General features: G+C 42.1%; 2 protein-coding genes across 6 annotated transcripts in view; both read left to right on the top strand.

The window, feature by feature from the left end:
- The first annotated feature begins 1,205 nt into the window (after positions 1-1,205).
- LOC135502372 (mucin-3B-like) lies at positions 1,206-11,792 on the top strand. The gene is made up of 13 exons (XM_064795159.1): positions 1,206-1,340; positions 2,335-2,619; positions 3,051-3,265; positions 3,892-3,997; positions 4,286-4,561; positions 5,002-5,216; positions 5,849-5,954; positions 6,243-6,518; positions 8,527-8,729; positions 9,012-9,129; positions 10,435-10,543; positions 11,105-11,286; positions 11,488-11,792. The coding sequence occupies exons 1-13, from the start codon at positions 1,289-1,291 to the stop codon at positions 11,556-11,558; spliced, it is 2,214 nt and encodes a 737-aa protein (XP_064651229.1). The 5' UTR covers positions 1,206-1,288; the 3' UTR covers positions 11,559-11,792.
- A 4,960-nt stretch (positions 11,793-16,752) lies between these two features.
- Positions 16,753-19,315, top strand: part of LOC135502480 (organic cation transporter protein-like) — a 10,387-nt gene continuing 7,824 nt past the window's right edge. For 2 of the 5 annotated variants that reach the window (XM_064795334.1, XM_064795338.1), the window contains exon 1: positions 16,760-18,564. In XM_064795334.1, coding sequence (XP_064651404.1) covers positions 18,139-18,564 — 426 coding nt within the window. In that variant the 5' untranslated portion in view covers positions 16,760-18,138. Of the gene's footprint in view, positions 18,565-19,315 lie in introns of all 5 variants that reach the window. The other 3 variants (XM_064795337.1, XM_064795336.1, XM_064795335.1) reach the window with 3 other exon arrangements.

Raw genomic sequence — 19,315 nt, 5'->3', positions numbered from 1 at the left:
GGTACGGATTATTGTCCGCATGGAACAAGAACACTCCAAGTAGCTGATGAACGTGTGCCCGGAACAAGTTTGCCGTGGCGTGGCAAGAGGAGCTTGGGTAGGACGCGCGTCATTTGGCTTAATGCAGTGAAACGAGATGGTCGGCAGCTGGTCCTGCATGGTGAAGACTTGTTGGAAGCTGCCAGTCAGTGACAGATGTCGACGGCGAAGGCCCCGCGCACTTTTGATGGCTAAAACCATCATGTTACACAAAAAAAACGAGCGGCGTGTTGGCTTGTTAAAAGAGAAAGAATGAGTATAATTTATATTCTAATGATTAGCTGTCGTTACCAAAGTAGCAACATTTTGTCACGTTGGAATGCTATGACTCATGGACTGATTGGTAAAGATTCGCTGAAGCTGCGCAGGGAATCGGGACCACTCATGCACTGCCATCTCAATGGTGCGGTTTATAATTTTGTTTTCCTTCGACTTCCGAGGCAGCCAAGGCTGTTGGTTGCTTAGTTATATATTCTCGGTCAGCTATCGGTACTGGGCCGACACCCAACACCATTCATGCCCCAGGAGTCCTGTCAGGGCCGTGAGAGAGAGAGGTTCAGGCGAAGCATAAGGACCTACCCGCATGCAGGAATATGGGAAAAATCCCCATTTTTAGATTTAAAAAATTGAAAACACAGAGGATTGTATTACCTGGCTATATTTTCAAATGACCCATGTTCATTTCGGTTCTCGAAACCGAACCCGAGTGGCGGCTTTGGAAACCAAAATGATGTCCGCCTATTAGGCAGCCAGTCGGAGCAAGTGGAACCTGTGGAGTAATCTGACAATGTTGTACAGTTTGGAGAACCTCCAATGTGCTGAGACACCCAGCAGTACCAACCAACCCCTTCCCAAGGCAACGAGTGCCGTTTTCACCATGTTCTACCGGTATATCGCTTGAGAATAAAAAAGGAAAATAAAAGATGAAAGTAAAGAATGAAAAGTAAAAGAAGAAATCCCTTGGCTGCGCACGGAGCCTTCTGTCATATTGTTCTACGCAGTCACCTGGTTCGCAGATAAAACGATTTCTGCATTGAACTTCAATAATTCATAGCATCGATAAAGTCGGCTGGTGGGTCACGTGGGATGCGTTGCCATGACATCTTTCGTTGCCATGGTATTGCGATAGTTTGAGTTGAAAATCCATCTGGGCTCGGCCGCTCTGGACGATCTTGTGCGCTCGAATCTGTCGAACGCAAATCGTTGAACGAAGAGGATCTATTTCATAGTTTATCATCAATTTCCTAAAATGGATACTAGAGTTGCACTTTTTGTCGTTGCTCTTTCGCAAATTGTATCAGGTAAGTTCTTAAAATCCGTGATTTGCAAAGAAAGATATTGACATCTTGTGATTTATTCGTAAAAATCTCAATCTGGTATTTTCTGTTTCCTCCCAAGATGTTTTTTTTCATTATAAAACCATGCATGTGCTGCCATGCCCATATCGAACAACGCCAAAAAAAGCTCCTGGTTTCATAATAAGCATCAGCGTTGCACAACGGTACAACGGTTGAGTGTCGGCCTTGTGATCGGGAGGTCCCGGGTTCGATATCCGACCGGCCAGTGTAACTCTTACATGTCGTAAATGTCCTTTGTGCGCTAGATTGTGGCTACCCTTGTTTCTTCATAAAGGTTTCTCGATAGACTTGGTGATAATCTTTGCGAAAATAAAACGCTTTGAGACAGTATATAATACAGTGAAAAGCGCTATATAAGAGGCCTCACTACCATTATTATCATATGCGCTGCACTTGTAAACGTATTGGACTGGAAGAACGAAACCGGACCATAAATCTCGATGGTCATAGTTTAAGCCCAAGAGGAAACACCTCAGTCTATGACATCGGCAAAATGTCAGTTTCTTTTTCACCTTTATAAAGGACCAACGAAGTTATGCCATAACGCGCTGCGCGAGGCGAAAGAATATCGTCATTGACCCCGATACTACAATGACGTTACGTTATCTTTGCGCTAACAGGGGGCATTGAGGGGGGAGACCTCAGAACTAACAGATATTTTATACCCAGACAACTAGCTTTTCCTCAATTTGTGTTTTTTTGGGACGGGAGTATAACACTTGGGGTTTTTATTTCTTAGGACCTCTCTCATAAGGGATTTCCATCGGAGAGGCGATTTCTCGCTAAATATTACTGTGATTGGTTCAATTTAGCAACTTTTCCGCAAACCTATGATATGGAGTTTGTTTCAGTGGAGGAAGGAGGATATCTGTGAAGTCTCGGAAGTGTAAGGTCCAATCACGACAGTTTCTCCATATTTTGCCTTTTTGAATTTCAGGAGTAAAACCTGGCAAGCCAACTCTTACTGTCAGCCCCGATCCCGCTACCGTGGATGCTGGCATAACTGTGACATTTACCTGCGCGAAAAATTCCGCTGATTCCGCGGACCCAACATCATGGGCATTCAAGATAGGCAGCACACCACAAACTACCGGTGTAGCTGGTGCAATTTTCACCTATGTTGCTGTGGTGGGTGACAACTCAAAGTCCGTCACATGCACATCGAGCGATAGTGGTAATACAGCTTCGGATCCATCTGATGGCAAAACCCTCGGAATTACTGGTAAGTTGCAGCTGCATTAGACATACTTAGGTCGGCAATTTGAATCTGAAGTTTGGGGATGCATCAGAAAAACGTTTTTATCATATTCATGTATCTACATATCTCACCACATTATAATGAAATTACGTCTCATAAATGACGGCTACATGAAGGTCTACGCATGGTTTGATATCTCATTTATATCAGGCAAACGGCCATCATTAAAGAAGTTTCGAGAAAGACAACACCATTGAGCTTTGAATGTGACAAATTCGTTTAGAAATTCCCGATACAGCGCATGAAAGGCTGCGGATTGAAACGTTCATAAAACAACGTTGCAGCATAAAGGAACCCCTCCTAAAATAGGTGCTCGATGAACCTGTTGAGTTACCGATCCGAATCTTTCAATGGTGCAGTCATGACCTTTTATCAGGAATTAATTTAAATTCCAGCTGTTCCCGCACCAACCCTTACCAGTGATATCGCCGAGACCAATACGAAGGTTAGGGTGATAAATGGCTCCCCCGTTAAATTTACATGTACCAAGGCTGGCACCGCTAAGCAGAACCCAGTCAGTTTCAAGTTCTACTCTACGTCCGGGGGAACGACTACCGAAATAACGAGTAGCACAGCCGGCGCAGCTATCGCGGCAGGACCGCCAGCAGTGGTAAGTGGCGATTTTATATGGGAACTCTTATCTGCCGAAGGAGTTGCTTGAAAAGGTTTGCCCGACCCGCCACCATCGCCAGGACCTTAGGATTCTGGGCAACCGGTAACAAGATAGGAGGTTACCCCTTCTCCACATCATTTGCCATTAGTGTTACGATTTTGACCTTGGGTAAAAGGCTCATATACTTCCCTAGAAGGGGTGCAGGAATCATACCTAGAAAGCAAAAGATAAACTGAAATTTTATTCTGTTGCATAACGAAAATGGTGAATATTGCTCGTAGGATCCAGGCTCATCCGATGGCACATATTGGGCTTCCGTCAAGGAGTAGTTCATCCACTTTCGACTTGGCGACTCTTGCAATATGTACTGGGTCTCTTATAGCTCGCCAGGGTAACTATTGTCAACCTGGTGAGTTGGCCCATATTTGCCGAAGTATATATAAACCAGACCACAGGGCATCCATCGGGGAGAGAGAGCGACGGGTTATATAAAGTATGTTTTTAGAAGATCTCCTGCTCTGTGTTTGAAAATACATGTAAAAAGAATAGAATCTAGAATCAGCCAATCTATATGTGGTCATTCAAGTGCATTTTACACACCAACCCTTCGCTTCTTCTTCAAGCTCACTGTGACAGCATCTTCCACCTGGGACGGGAAGGTAATCAAATGTGAGCACTACAACACTGCAACGAGCAAAACGGATTCGACTAAGACATTTACACTGGCAAGTATGTACAACTCTCATGTCACAAGAGCGAGGGCGAGCGTGTCTCATGCAATTCAAGGCCTCAGCATTTCCTCATACATCAATAATCACAGAATGTTTTTGCATTAACTCTATATTTTTATTGGTGATGATGTAGCATCTAACTTGCAGGCAGAAAACTGCTTTAGCACGAGAACCATTGTACTGAAAAAGGCAACCAAGATCAACTGACCTAAGCTTATGCTGGTTTCCTATTCCTTTGCCTATCAATCACCGCATTTTCTCAAGATCTTTCCTCTTTGAATTTAAGTATCACCTCGCAAGCCAACTCTTACTGTCAACCCCAATCCCGCTACCGTGGATGCTGGCATAACTGTGAAATTTACCTGCGCGAAAAATCCCGCTGATAGCAACCCAACATCATGGGCATTCAAGATAGGCACCGCAGTACAAACTACCGGTGTAGCTGGTGCCACGTTCGACTATGTTACTGTGGTGGGTGACAACTCAAAGTCCGTCACATGCACAGCGAGCTATGGTAGTACACCTTCGGATCCATCTGATGGCAAAACCCTCGGAATTACTGGTAAGTTGCAGCTGCATTAGACATACTTAGGTCGGCAATTTGAATCTGAAGTTTGGGGATGCATCAGAAAAAAGTTTTTATTTTATTCATGTATCTACATATCTCACCACATTATAATGAAATTACGTCTCATAAATGACGGCTGCATAAAGGCCTACGCATGGTTTGATATACGCCAAATCTCATTCATATCGTACAAACAGCCATCATTAAAGAAATTTAGAGAAAGACAACACCATTGAGCTTTGACGGTGACAAATTCGTTTAGAAATTCCCGATACAGCGCATGAAAGGCTGCGGATTGAAACGTTCATAAAACAACGTTGCAGCACAAAGGAACCCCTCCTAAAATAGGTGCTCGATGAACCTGTTGGGTTACCGATCCGAATCTTTCAATGGCGCAGTCATGACCTTTTATCAGGAATTAATTTAAATTCCAGCTGTTCCCGCACCAACCCTTACCAGTGATATCGTCGAGACCAATACGAAGGTTAGGGTGATAAATGGCTCCCCCGTCAAATTTACATGTACCAAGGCTGGCACCGCTAAGCAGAACCCAGTCAGTTTCAAGTTCTACTCTACGTCCGGGGGAACGACGACCGAAATAACGAGTAGCACAGCCGGCGCAGCTATCGCGGCAGGACCGCCAGCAGTGGTAAGTGGCGATTTTATATGGGAACTCTTATCTGCCGAAGAAGTTGCTTGAAAAGGTTTGCCCGACCCGCCACCATCGCCAGGACCGTAGGATTCTGGGCAACCGGTAACAAGATAGGAGGTTACCCCTTCTCCACATCATTTGCCATTAGTGTTACGATTTTGAACTTGGGTAAAAGGCTCATATACTTCCCTAGAAGGGGTGCAGGAATCATACCTAGAAAGCAAAAGATAAACTGAAATTTTATTCTGTTGCATAACGAAAATGGTGAATATTGCTCGTAGGATCCAGGCTCATCCGATGGCACATATTGGGCTTCCGTCAAGGAGTAGTTCATCCACTTTCGACTTGGCGACTCTTGCAATATGTACTGGGTCTCTTATAGCTCGCCAGGGTAACTATTGTCAACCTGGTGAGTTGGCCCATATTTGCCGAAGTACGTGTATATATAAACCAGACCACAGGGCATCCATCGGGGAGAGAGAGCGACGGGTTATATAAAGTATGTTTTTAGAAGATCTCCTGCTCTGTGTTTGAAAATACATGTAAAAAGAATAGAATCTAGAATCAGCCAATCTATATGTGGTCATTCAAGTGCATTTTACACACCAACCCTTCGCTTCTTCTTCAAGCTCACTGTGACAGCATCTTCCACCTGGGACGGGAAGGTAATCAAATGTGAGCACTACAACACTGCAACGAGCAAAACGGATTCGACTAAGACATTTACACTGGCAAGTATGTACAACTCTCATGTCACAAGAGCGAGGGCGAGCGTGTCTCATGCAATTCAAGGCCTCAGCATTTCCTCATACATCAATAATCACAGAATGTTTTTGCATTAACTCTATATTTTTATTGGTGATGATGTAGCATCTAACTTGCAGGCAGAAAACTGCTTTAGCACGAGAACCATTGTACTGAAAAAGGCAACCAAGATCAACTGACCTAAGCTTATGCTGGTTTCCTATTCCTTTGCCTATCAATCACCGCATTTTCTCAAGATCTTTCCTCTTTGAATTTCAGTATCACCTCGCAAGCCAACTCTTACCGTCAACCCCAATCCCGCTACCGTGGATGCTGGCATAACTGTGACATTTACCTGCGCGAAAAATCCCGCTGATAGCAACCCAACATCATGGGCATTCAAGATAGACACCGCAGTACAAACTACCGGTGTAGCTGGTGCCACGTTCGACTATGTTGCTGTGTTGGGTGACAACTCAAAGTCCGTCACATGCACAGCGAGCTATGGTAGTACACCTTCGGATCCATCTGATGGCAAAACCCTCGGAATTACTGGTAAGTTGCAGCTGTATTAGACATACTTAATAGGTCGGCAATTTGAATCTGAAGTTTGGGGATGCATCAGAAAAATGTTTTTATTTCATTCATGTATCTACATATCTCACCACATTATAATGAAATTACGTCTCATAAATGACGGCTACATAAAGGCCTACGCATGGTTTGATATACGCCAAATCTCATTCATATCGTACAAACAGCCATCATTAAAGAAATTTAGAGAAAGACAACACCATTGAGCTTTGACGGTGACAAATTCGTTTAGAAATTCCCGATACAGTGCATGTAAGGCTGCGGATTGAAACGTTCATAAAACAACGTTACAGCATAAAGGAACCCCTCCTAAAATAAACTGTGGCATGGTATTTACCTGCACAAAGAATAACGGCGATACCACGAACCCAACATCATGGGAATTCTACATAGACGCTCAATGACAAACTAACGGTGTAAATGGTGCCGAGTTCACCTATGAAGCTGTGACCGGGAATAACGGAAATACCGTCACATGCAAAGCAAGTAATGGTGCCCTTTCGGTTGCATCTGTGGGCAAAGACCTCACAATTACTGGTAAGTCATAGCCCCCTTTTAGAGTCTGCAGTAAATATACTTTATAGGCAGCATTTGAATCTGAAGTCTGAGTGAGGAGGCATCATTTGTAACTTCATATTCACATGTATAGATATCGTATAATTATACTGGATCCACTCACCAATAAGATCCCAAGCCCGACAATACCCGATTTCTACTTCCACCTCGATGGGTAGAGCCCAAAACAACCGGGCATAAATAGTAGGCCTTTTGCAGCCATAAAAGGGGTTGGATATCTTGTCTTCATTTCTTCCAATTAGTCTTCAATTGTAATATGAAAAGTTCCGCTGTAGAGCCATGACTATTCATGACGATTACGTAGTTAACCCTTTTATGGCTGCGAAAGGCCTACTATTATGTTCGCTGTTTAGACTCTACACATCGAGGTAGTGGTACAAATCGGGTATTGTCGGGCTTGGGATTTTATTGGTGAGTGGATCCAGTAGTGTAAATAAAGAGTTGCAGCAAATTCGTATGCACAATAACTGCACTACGGCATTGCATATAACTGCATTTCTGTTTTCCTGGACCATCAGTAATTACGAACGGCGTACGCCTTTAAGGCTGGACCTTGTAAACCGGTCAGGTAAAGAAAAAAAATCAAACCTTTTGGAAAATATTCAGAAAACTTAAAATCAGTTATCCAGAATTAGCAAAATTCCGAGGCAAGGAACGCTGATGCTAAACCAATGATCTTTTATCTGAAAACGTCAACCCTTGCTATTTCACAGCAGACATGTCAAAAACCTATGATTCAAAGGATGACCTCGCTAAATGTGCGCATGCACTGGCCTATTAGAATGTGCCAATAACTTTTAATCAAAAGATTATGTTACCGACAAAACGGAGACAAAACATCAATTCAGACCAACTGCCGAAGTCATCCGCTCCGAGACCCCTGCCCCCCCCCCGTGACCTAGAGGATCCCCAGTGTTTTCCAAGCTCATTCGACGACTGGAACACCGTCTGGTCGGCAAATAACCAAACCTGTGGCTTATCTCCCAGAGTATAGCACAACATTGTTTTCAAGCGCGACCATAACTCATTCATATCGTACAAAATGTCATCAATACATTTCTAGACGGACAACATGACAAATATTTGCCTATTCCCGATATAGTGCAGGCAATTAAGGCTGCGGATTGAACAATCAATAAAACAACGATGAATGGTATGGCCTGAAAGGTATTCCTCCAAGTAAATATTTTATCCGTTCAGGGCGGGAAAAATCAGCTATACTGAAGATATGGTCAGGAAAGAAAACAAATTTTGAAAATTGTAGCAGTTGAGAAAATATCAAAACAATTGATAAGACTCTTAGCTTAATTAGAATTTGAATTCGTTCTCCTCCAAAACATTGTCCTAATGCCACGAGCATTTAGTAGTCTAATCATCCGCATTTAAATTTCAGCTGTATCCGCACCGACCCTTACGTGTGATATCACTGAATCCAATGGCATGGTTACCGTGAAGAATGGATTCAGCGTCAATTTTACATGTACCAAGGCTGGCACCGCTAAGCAGAACCCAGTCAGTTTCAAGTTCTACTCTACGGGCACCGAGATAATGGATAGCATGACCGGCGCAGCTATCGCGGCAGGACCGCCAGCAGTGGTAAGTGGTGATTTTATACGGGAACTCTTATCTGCGGAAGAAGCAGCTTGAAAAGTTTGCTGACCCATCACCACCGCCTGGGCTGTAGGAGTCTGGGCAAGCGGTAGATAGGAGCCATCCCCCTTCACTAATTAATATAAGTCAGTGACACGATGAAAAACTTCGTTTGCATTTTAGTAACGCCTATCGGTTGTCACTGATAACAAAATAAAGCTATCAAGTAACGCTTTTATAAACTTCGGCAATGCATTTTAAACACGAAACTTTTGCTTCTTCTTCAAGCTCACTGTGACAGCATCCTCCGCCTGGGATAAGAAGATAATCAAATGTAATCATTACAATGCTGATGCGACTGGTAGCAAAAAGGATTCGACGAATACATTTACACTGGCTGTCACAAGTAAGTTCAAGAGCGAGGGCGAGCGTGTCATATAATTCAAGGCCTGTATCCTCAGATTTCCTCAAAAACATGAATAATCACTGAATAATTTTGATTGCAACTCTTTATTTCTAATTGTCGAGGATATAACGTTACAATCCTACATCTACTGGATCCACTCACCAATAAGATCAGAAGCCCGACAATACTCGATTTGTACCACCGCCTCGATGGGTAGAGTCTAAATAGCCGAACACAATAGTAGGCCTTTCGCAGCCATAAAAGGGCTGGGATATCTATTCAAGGGTTAACAACGTAATCGTCATGAATAGTCATGACTCTACAGCTGAACTTTTCATATCAGAAGAAACTAAGACAAGATATCCCACCCCCTTTATGACTGCGAAAGGCCTACTACTATGTCCGGGTGTTTGGGCTCTACCCATCGAGGCGGTAGTAGAAGTTGGGTATTGTCGGGGTTGGGATCTCATTGGCGAGTGGATCCAGTATAAACATGTATGTGGAGGCAAAAAACTGCTAGAATCATTCTACCAACAATGGATTATGGCTGATCGAAGAACAGTGAATTATAACGACTGACCTACTTAATGTTAGCTGGCTCCCGTACCTTTGTAAATTAAACGCGAGGAGAGACTGTTGACGTACCCACGGAATGGAACGGCCACCAATGGACCAACCAAACCAGTGCCCAGCTGTTATAATCAACTTTTGTTCCGAACGCTGGCGATAACTTTACTTGAAGCTATAAGTCTAATTGGCTTAAGCCGAGTTTAGTTAACGTCGGCGTTGGTGACAAAACACGTTTTAAACAACCAGACCTTGGTCAACACAATTTCTGGTCCGGGTGTCGAGGTTCGTCAGGAGTGTCAAGTCCGAATCTGTTCGCCGAGCTGCTCAACAGCATCACTTCACTCCTATACACAGCCGGTGTAAAAGTAAAAAGTGTCCCCCCTAGAAAAAGTGTCCGGGCCTATTGTATTCTGACAGATTATGGCATATGGTTCTATAGAGGCAATGACCGTCACTAGCTCAGCGCATAATAGAATCCTTTGTTCCCGGACATTTTATCCTAGGACATTTTAAACTTCTACACCGGGTTAACAAAAAAGTAACGTGGTCACTCTTTATTCTTCACATGTCACGGTTACTGATCACTGGTGATCATGAACACATCACTTTTAAACATTTTTGGCCAATTTATTTCTCTACGATTTTGTATGATTGAAACTTTGAGCAGTAGACGGTGGATGGGTATGCACGCTTTCGAGGACCCTAACTCTCTCGTCTTTCTCTGTTGAATTTCAGTGGTCCCGAATCCGCCGACTATTTCGTTCACCAACAACCTCGTGGATGGCGATGTGCTGAATTTAACTTGCGCCATTGTCGGAAAAATCGTGGTGACTAAATTCGAATTGTACGTTTGATTGTTACTTATTCCCACTCTGAACAAAGAGGTAATCCGTTCGTGTCGGCGGAGTGGATAAAAAAATTGCGGGTCAAGATGCTTATTCCCGATTCTCAATTATTATTTTCTTCCATTCACAATATTTTTAAACGAACTTGTTGACTAAAATCCAGGACTTCTTTTCCCTTTTAACTTGTATGACCTATTACACACGAGCAGACACAAGCTGACTCTCATTGACCCCAGAGAAATGTCAAACGGACGTCCGTGATACAAAAAGTAACAACGAAAGTAGTTATTAATTAACGGATTACCGCAGTAATGGTTCAAGGTTTTCCTGGCTGGGAGCTAGCCATGGCTGATAAATCTATCTAAGATTGGTTGTCCGAAGCACAGAATTAGCTTACTTAATATTTGAGGTAAGGTTTCAGTCATTTCAATTCAAAAGCCTTCATCTTACCAATAATATGATGATATGCTAGAAACGCGAAGGTCCGCCTATCGAGCAAGCCAATACATGAATGGACTTAATAAAATGCGCTTTCAGTAAAGGGCATAATTAATTTTCAGGTATGAAAGCGGCAAAAAGCTGACAACTGGTATAACATCATCAACAGGCTCACTGATGGACAGATATTCCGCAAAAGTGTCAAAAGGTACACACAATGGAACAATCTACAAATGCCGGGCAGAAAATAGTGATGGATTTAGTAAGAATTCGACAGAGAAGACCCTGAACGTGAAGGCAGGAGGTGAGCAATTCAAATGTCATTTTGATAAGCGAAAATATCAATATGAAAAGTTCTTTCTATTTCAAGCGCAGGTATAATTTTCCAGTTGGAACTAATTCATTATCAAATTCGAAGTAAAGATGGAGGAACGAAACGACAAAAAAGAACCTCGCAATCATGACGCGGAAGCGACTATGATATTTCATTTTCTTTTAATTACAGGCGGTGCAGCAATAGTTTCCTCGGCGACAGTGGCCCTCGTTCTGGTTCTAGGCGCAGTCTTCAAGGAGTAGTCACGAAAAAGAAAACACAGTACGGAGGATATCGAAAGTGTCACACTTCGGACGGAGTACTTTCTATACATCATCGAGTGACCGGGGCCACAAAAAAACGAGTGCACAAGTTGTCGAAGTGAGTGAGTGAGTGAGTGAGTGAGTGAGTGAGTGAGTGAGTGAGTGAGTGAGTGAGTGAGTGAGTGAGTGAGTGAGTGAGTGAGTGAGTGAGTGAGTGAGTGAGTGGAGCGAGGGAGCGAGGGAGCGAGGGAGGGAGCGAGCGAGGGAGGGAGCGAGCGAGCGAGCGAGTGAGGGGGAAATAATGTGGGACCGACACTAAATCATAATACAGAGTGAATGTTTAGAGTGCAGTTCCGATTTGGCATACATTTATGATATAACAAAGAATTGTGTGTACAAACACTTTGTGCATATTTACAGGATGTAAATCTACAGCGCCCTTTCCACGGAAACTGTTTCATTATCTCCTCCCTTCAACAGGAAAACTTCTTTGGAATGTTCTCGTCGTCATTTTATCATATTCCGTTCCGTTCCGTCAATTCGATGAGGCCCTTGCATTATGATGATTTCAAAGCGTACTATAATAAAATGATAATATCAATTATTTATAAAGCGCTACTCAGTACGCAATGCTGTTAAAGCGCTATTAGTTAATTCTCCACTCATGGTCATTAAAAAATGTCTCTCGAATAGCCAACACTTCAAGCGCTTCTTAAATGTGTCCGGATTTTCAATCGTAGCTAGTCCGTCGGCAACTTGTTCCACAGCTGTGCCGCGGACACTGAAAAACTGCGATTCCCGCAGCGTGTCTTTGTTCGTTTTACGGCAGATTTCGGGGAACCTTCGTCCATACAAGCAATTAGTATAGATTTATACTTGGTACCAGGAAGCACTGGGGGAGAGGTTGGTTCGAATATATTATTGTCCGAGACCATATCGAGAATCTGAATAGACGTGTTTCTGCCCATCACGATGCAGCTTACAATTCTGAAGAAATATTAACGCTATTATACCAAAAAGGTACTTTGGAATGCTTGTGAGATTTATGTTTTGCCTTTCAAAGCTGAACTTAATCCCGGCGGACTAATGACTGCATTATTGGGTAGCTTTCAATGCACGAACGTTTTCCGGTACTTGCATAAAATAATCACATTATTATATACGAGTTGGTGTTGGACTTAATGCATAACATATACTGTACATCGTCCTCACGCTGTATTTCGATTATGAACTTATCTAGCACGTTGCACATAATGCATAACATATACTGTACATCGTCCTCACGCCGTATTGTGATTATGAACTTATCTAGGTGTAGACTGTTGTACATAATGCATAACATATACAGGGCCGTATTTAGAGGGGAGGCAGGGGGGCAGCTGCCCCCCCCCCCCTGTGCAATAAATGTTGACAACAATTTTTCAGACAAACTAATCTTAGCCATAGCTTTACCAGCATGATAGCAGCATATGGATAGCAGATGTTATCAACTCAGGTGCAACCCTTATAATCTGACCAGTCCAGTGCCCTGACCCTAGTCTTCATAAAAGTGGTCCTTTTTTGGAGTAAAAATACTATTGATTCACACTTCCAAATGCCAGGAAAGTGCCATTTCAGACCTTTTATTTTCAAATTTTTTGGGGGGAGGGCCCCCAGATGCGCCTGCGGCGCATGCAGATCGCCTTCGGCGATCTATCCCACTACCCCCCCGGAGAAAAAAGTTAAATAGGGCCCTAATATACACGTACTGTACATCGTCCTCACGCCGTATTATGATTATGAACTTATCTAGGTGTAGACTGTTGTACATAATGCATAACACATACTGCACACCGTCCTCACGCCGTATTATGATTATGAACTTATCTAGGTGTAGACTGTTGTACATAATGCATAACACATACTGCACACCGTCCTCACGCCGTATTATGATTATGAACTTATCTTGGTGTAGACTGTTGTACATAATGCATAACACATACTGCACACCGTCCTCACGCTGTATCGTGATTATGAACTTATTTAGCCTGTAATAAAATTAAAACTAAATAAAAATAGTTTATTCTCGATTTTCGGTTCATTGTTTCATTTGCAGTGCATGCGTGGCTTCTCCCCTGTCCAATTTTCCCAACGCTTTTTAAAGCTGTTTCACGAAGTTTTTTATTGTACAGGCTACTACATGCACATTATAGAATAAGGGGATGGCAATCATAATATCATGATCAGTTACCCGGTTAAGTGCGCCAGCAAATTCCTTTGAGCATGATATTTAGAACAAATGAATATTATCCTTATTCATACATATACAGTCCTTCCAGAAAGTAAATATCCACAGGTTTTTTTTTAAATATCACAGAGATAGAATAAGATAATTGAATGCGGTATTCAGCAGAGAATGGTATATCTAGTTGGTCATGTATATGTTGTATTTGGACCCAGCTAATCATGTATCTTCATTATATAACAGGCAATTTTCAAATGTCCAAAAAGTAACTTTTTTATTTTATTTTATTTGAGTTCTTTTTCACAATGTATGGGTGAACTATGATGCAACAAAAAATGTTAACTTTCATTATTAGAAAATTCCTGCTAATTTTTTCATTTTGAAGATTAGTTTTAGCTCGTTATAGGTGATTGTTTTTTTCAGACAGCTGATGGCCTTTGAGAACACCCCTCATAGTCAGCAATGCAGTCAGTCAGGGTCTTTATGGCCAACTTAGCTCATACATGAAGGATTGGGGGTCTTTATCAAAGGTTATGGAAGAGATTACAAAATAACATAAAAATCCTCAGCAAAAATTTGCATTTGTCATGACTATCGAACACACTCTATGGTATTGGAAAAAAAATAAGGGATACTTTGAGGCCGCATTATTTACAGTAACCAGGGCCCATCAGTTGCCCAATCCTTGTTGGAGACAAACGCCAGCGTTAGAGAATGCTGATGATCATGAAGACTTAGTGTATCACCAGTGTATCACCGTAGGGTTGGACCATCTCTGGTCTGAACGAACGCCAACATACCAAGGGTGTCGTCCAGGGAGAGAGTGAAGTAAAAGAGGATCATAGAATCATCATACATCGGGTAGGCCTAGGCTGGGTTCACATAGAACTATACTATTCGGGTATTCGGTGCACGTTTTGCCAGGGCACGCGGGTACCTGAAATCTGACAAGGAAATTTCACAATACCGGGTCACATAAGAGGGCACTATTCGAAAAGGTCGTATACCTGCGTATAGTATAGTATAGTATAGTGGTAATCGTGCGCGTTCGATTTTCGTGCAGCGTATACCACCCTGTTCAGAAGTGACCAGAGGACTTGGTAAGAACATGCATTTTAATGTTATCTATCACAATTATTAAACGATTTATTGCATACTATAGGATAAGTTAGAAACAATAGTACTCATTTTTACTCATTTTATTGCAATTTCTAAGTACAGGCCTTCATTACATGTTTTATTACTAATCAACTAAATGATTCTTTTAATTAACATCTGGATGATCCATGAGGTTTTTAAATGTCCTGTGGTACTCCCCCAACAGAGGTCTGCCGCACTCATTCTGTTCTTTCTTTCTTTGGTCTTTGTGCCTGGTCAGCTTCATCCTCGGCTAAGGGGAGAAGAGCCAAATCTTCTTCGTCTGAACTGTCTGATCGGCGCCAAAAGACCGAATACCGCACGCATGCTACCCTATGTGACTCGCCGTGCCCGTATAGCGTATAGCGAATACCGAATAGCGTATATCGAATAGCGTATACCGAATACCGTCTAGTTCTATGTGAACCCAGCCTAACAGGGGCGGAACTTTAAATTTGTCAATGAGGAACCGGCGCGATTTATCCGCCGCGTGGCGCTGCAATCGATCATACCAAAACTCTCCATTTCCAATGCATTATCATGTTATTTCTGAGCCCGAAAACGATCGCTTATTTTCGACCGATTTCGGCGACGTTTGCATCTTCCTGTTTTAAATCTATTGAGCTATCAGTTTCTTAAGATAATTTTGCGGAAAATATGCGCGATGCCAGTTATTAGGCACGTTTTATGTTGTTGAAATCCTGTGCAAAAATGTACGCAATGGTTTCCCGTGATTGACCTCATGCGACGTCAACAGACCAGAAAATGACGTCATGGCGTCAGAAGGTACGATCGATTGTGGCGCCGCCACTGGCATTTATCTTAACGCCGGTTCCTCATTGGTCAATTTGGTGTTATAGACACTAGCACCAAACTTATATCTTAAGCTAGTTTACCAAAATATAACTTCATCAAGAGGGCCCGGTTGCTCAATCGGTGTTGGTAGTAACTTGGCTACTATTGGCTACTATCATGACATTAATACAGAATGCAATTTGCAGAAGGATAGCTGACGCTGGCGTTTTGTCTCTAACATCGATTGGGCAACTAATGGGCCCTGGTTACTGTAAATAATGTGGCCACAAAGTATCCCTTAGTCATAATAGTGATAGTAACATGGGGGGGGGGGGGGGGGTAACCCATTCTATCACAGTTTTCCCATTCTATCTCCGATATACCCTCTTACAAATCATGTTTTGGAGTTGTCATGCTTTAGTTGGAACAAATATTTTGTAGTTGGAACAAATCTAGAGTTGGCACGCTACACACGTCTAGGATCAGGGGATCTGGCTTTTGTGCGTGCATAGTCTCGCGTCCATTTATCCACCCAAAAAGCGGCTACTTGCTGACCTCCTGTGCGGACCTTGAGTCTACTGTACGAACTACTTGAGATACAGTTGTCCAGTCAAAATAAGGGTGAACCTAAATTAACTGGACTACAGGGCCTACCATCAATTACAGAAGAAAGCTGCATGTAGCTCAAGCTAAGCTATTCTAATCTAGATATCCTATTAATATCTACCTAAACAAATGAAATCAACACAAGGTGTAGAATTTTTACTAGTGCAGGGTTATGTACGCCTACTTTACACATGCCCTACATTAGTATATAAGCGGGTGTTGGCACATAACGCCCATAAATGCATTGTTAGATGAACTATTACTATACAGTCATCTGTTTTCGACCCATGAAAATGCGCCAGAAATCAACGATAGATGTTATTCATGATATGCATTACGCTCTTCTCAAAATTCTATTTCTATACATGAATACATCACCATCTACTGATAACCAATGCATTCGTTTAGGCCAATTTTGACATTTCGTCGTTGAGCAACATAGTGAGAGGGTCGGTAGGTGATAAAGCTTGGAACCAGTGAAACCTTGAAACCAGTGATAAACCTTGGAATCAGTCCTAAAAATGCATAAAAACATGAAATAATGCAATTTGAACCTAAGGTGGTTACGAATCAATATTTGGAGTTTATATTTACATGATCAGATCGGAATTGACGGGAGTTTAGAAATTATGAATAGTGTAGAGATATTTTCGTGATGTAACCAGTTCTAAGCGGACACGAGGCTCCTAGGGAACTAGCTAGAGTGAGGGCAGGATCAAGTGACCAAGAAAAACAAGAAGTCCGGTATTCTTTCTGAACTTTGTTGCACTTCAGGTTGTAGTTTACGTACACTCACATATCAGGTCGGGTCGTCTCTGAGGCGTTGGCTGGAGGGCCACGCTGATAAGGGCAGACTAATTGGATGACATGTGATCAGCCATCTCGATTCCTATTGGATGGATGTCAGGATGTTGGCCCTCTGGACCACTGGGAGGTGGCGACCTTCCAAAAAGTCATCCCTTAATCGACGTATCCCTCATAACAATTCTAAATTAAACTTTTATATTAATAACCAGCATGAGTCTATTAGTATTTCTAATTGCCATGCTGGTTGATGGTAAAATAAATACATCAAAATTAATTTACTTCATTATCACCTCATAACAGACACATTTTTTTGTGATTCCCGTGTGCATGTTTGTCATATCTACTCAGAGCATTATATATACAAATGATTCTTCTGATAAAAACGTTTTATTTTAGTATATGGAATACAAAACAATCACAAAAGCTTACTTTTGCTTTCATCGAAGAGCAATAATTAGATATTTGCAAATGGCGGCCCGTCATGAAAATAAGTTTATTTTTTAACGACAACAACACATTTCCAATGCATTCAATGATGACGTCATCCTCCACAAAAAGGTTGATTCTGGATCTACTGGCAAATTGCTATCAATAAAGTCAGCTGGGACGAGATTGGCAGTTGGGAGGGTATAAATCGTGGAAGGAACGCGCCCGATTTCACGCGGTACTTGCACAGTGATTCCACGGTTTAGTACTGACTATTCCAAGGTTTATCACTGGTTACATGGTTTCACTGATTCCAAGCTTTTTTCAACTACCTTCGTTTAGGCCAATTTTGACATTTCGTCAAGCTGTGAGGGTCGAGCGGTCGCAGCTACACGACACTTTTTGGTTGCCTATACATGTTGGCTTTGGGAGAGTTTTAATTGGCCAAGTGCAATAGGAAGGCATCGATTCTTAGTTTGACTGTAGCCTTAATGTTACATTGCGATCATTGTATCAGGCATTTCTCTTTCCTTTTTCTATTCGAAAATTAGACTGTTCAACTAGTAATCAGTTGCTGACACTACAATGACATTGGACGATGTTCTGGTCCGCCATATTGGACATTTCGGCCGGTTCCAGGGCGTGGCATTATTCTTGACCGTCTTGAGTTCGCTACCCGCCGGGTGGCATATTCTGGCCTATATTTTCATCAGCGGAGGAACACAGGATTACTGGTGTGCATTACCTACGGGTAGTTTTGGGAACGCTTCACAAGAGCAACTAAAGGATATATTCATTCCGAGTGAAATTAAAAATGGAAAAAGAAAGTTTAGCTCATGTGAAATTTACGACTTTGATATTAAGAATGTTTCGAAGTTCACCTTGAATATTCTGCGTTCTGGAGATTTAGTCAACGGAAGTGACGTCAGAGGAAACATAAGCGATAGGAGGCGCTGTGTCCAATGGGAATATGAAAATAATGGGCGATACTCTAGCTCGATACTGACACAGGTAAGCAGCCTCTGTCTAAATTAAATTAAAAAATTTGGAAAATATATCTAGGTCAAAGTATGCGACCTCTTATTATTTGAAGAAAAAAAATATTATGAGAGTGGTATCCTCCGTTTACTCCAGGCTGAGAAAATGTTGATCCACAATTATGCAAAGTGTGACAGGCAAGTTTCTTTTGTTTGTTTCCCGTATCAAAACAAAACCTAAATGATAATCTTCAACGAGACAGATTTGTCTCCTGTCTAGCTTTCCTTAACTCAAACTTCAGTCAACATTCCTACGTTTTCTCAAGCAGCGATCGCGGTTAGGCCAACTGATGGTACTAGTAATTGCTTGGTTAATCATTCACCCTCAGCTAAACTCCACACGTGTATCAGCAGATATAGCCAGTAAAAATGCTGCCGATATATGAAGGGCCACTGCTCCTTTTCGAACGATTACAACCTGAATTTATCTTACTACTCTCCTAAAGAAGTTTCCACGTGGGCGACGAAACACCCCTATTTTGAAACAACCCGCTGTTATTTGGGAATATCATATTTTGGGATGCGGGTATTTTATATGAACTTGTGTCGAAAAGTGACATATTACTGATATCTTTGGATCAATACGAATTCATTGAAGAAAATAATTTGATAATACCGATATTTGTTGCTAGGGAGCACTGTATCACTTGACGAGTTTTGCATCAAAAATATTGCAGAAATTTTGAGTAATAAATGTTTTTTTCATGTTAACACCCAATTTGCTA

The sequence above is a fragment of the Lineus longissimus genome, chromosome 18, assembly GCF_910592395.1.
Source record: "Lineus longissimus chromosome 18, tnLinLong1.2, whole genome shotgun sequence".
NCBI lineage: Eukaryota > Metazoa > Nemertea > Pilidiophora > Heteronemertea > Lineidae > Lineus > Lineus longissimus.
The sequence above is the reverse complement of the archived record's forward strand: the minus strand, read 5'-3'. Positions and strand labels throughout refer to the sequence as shown.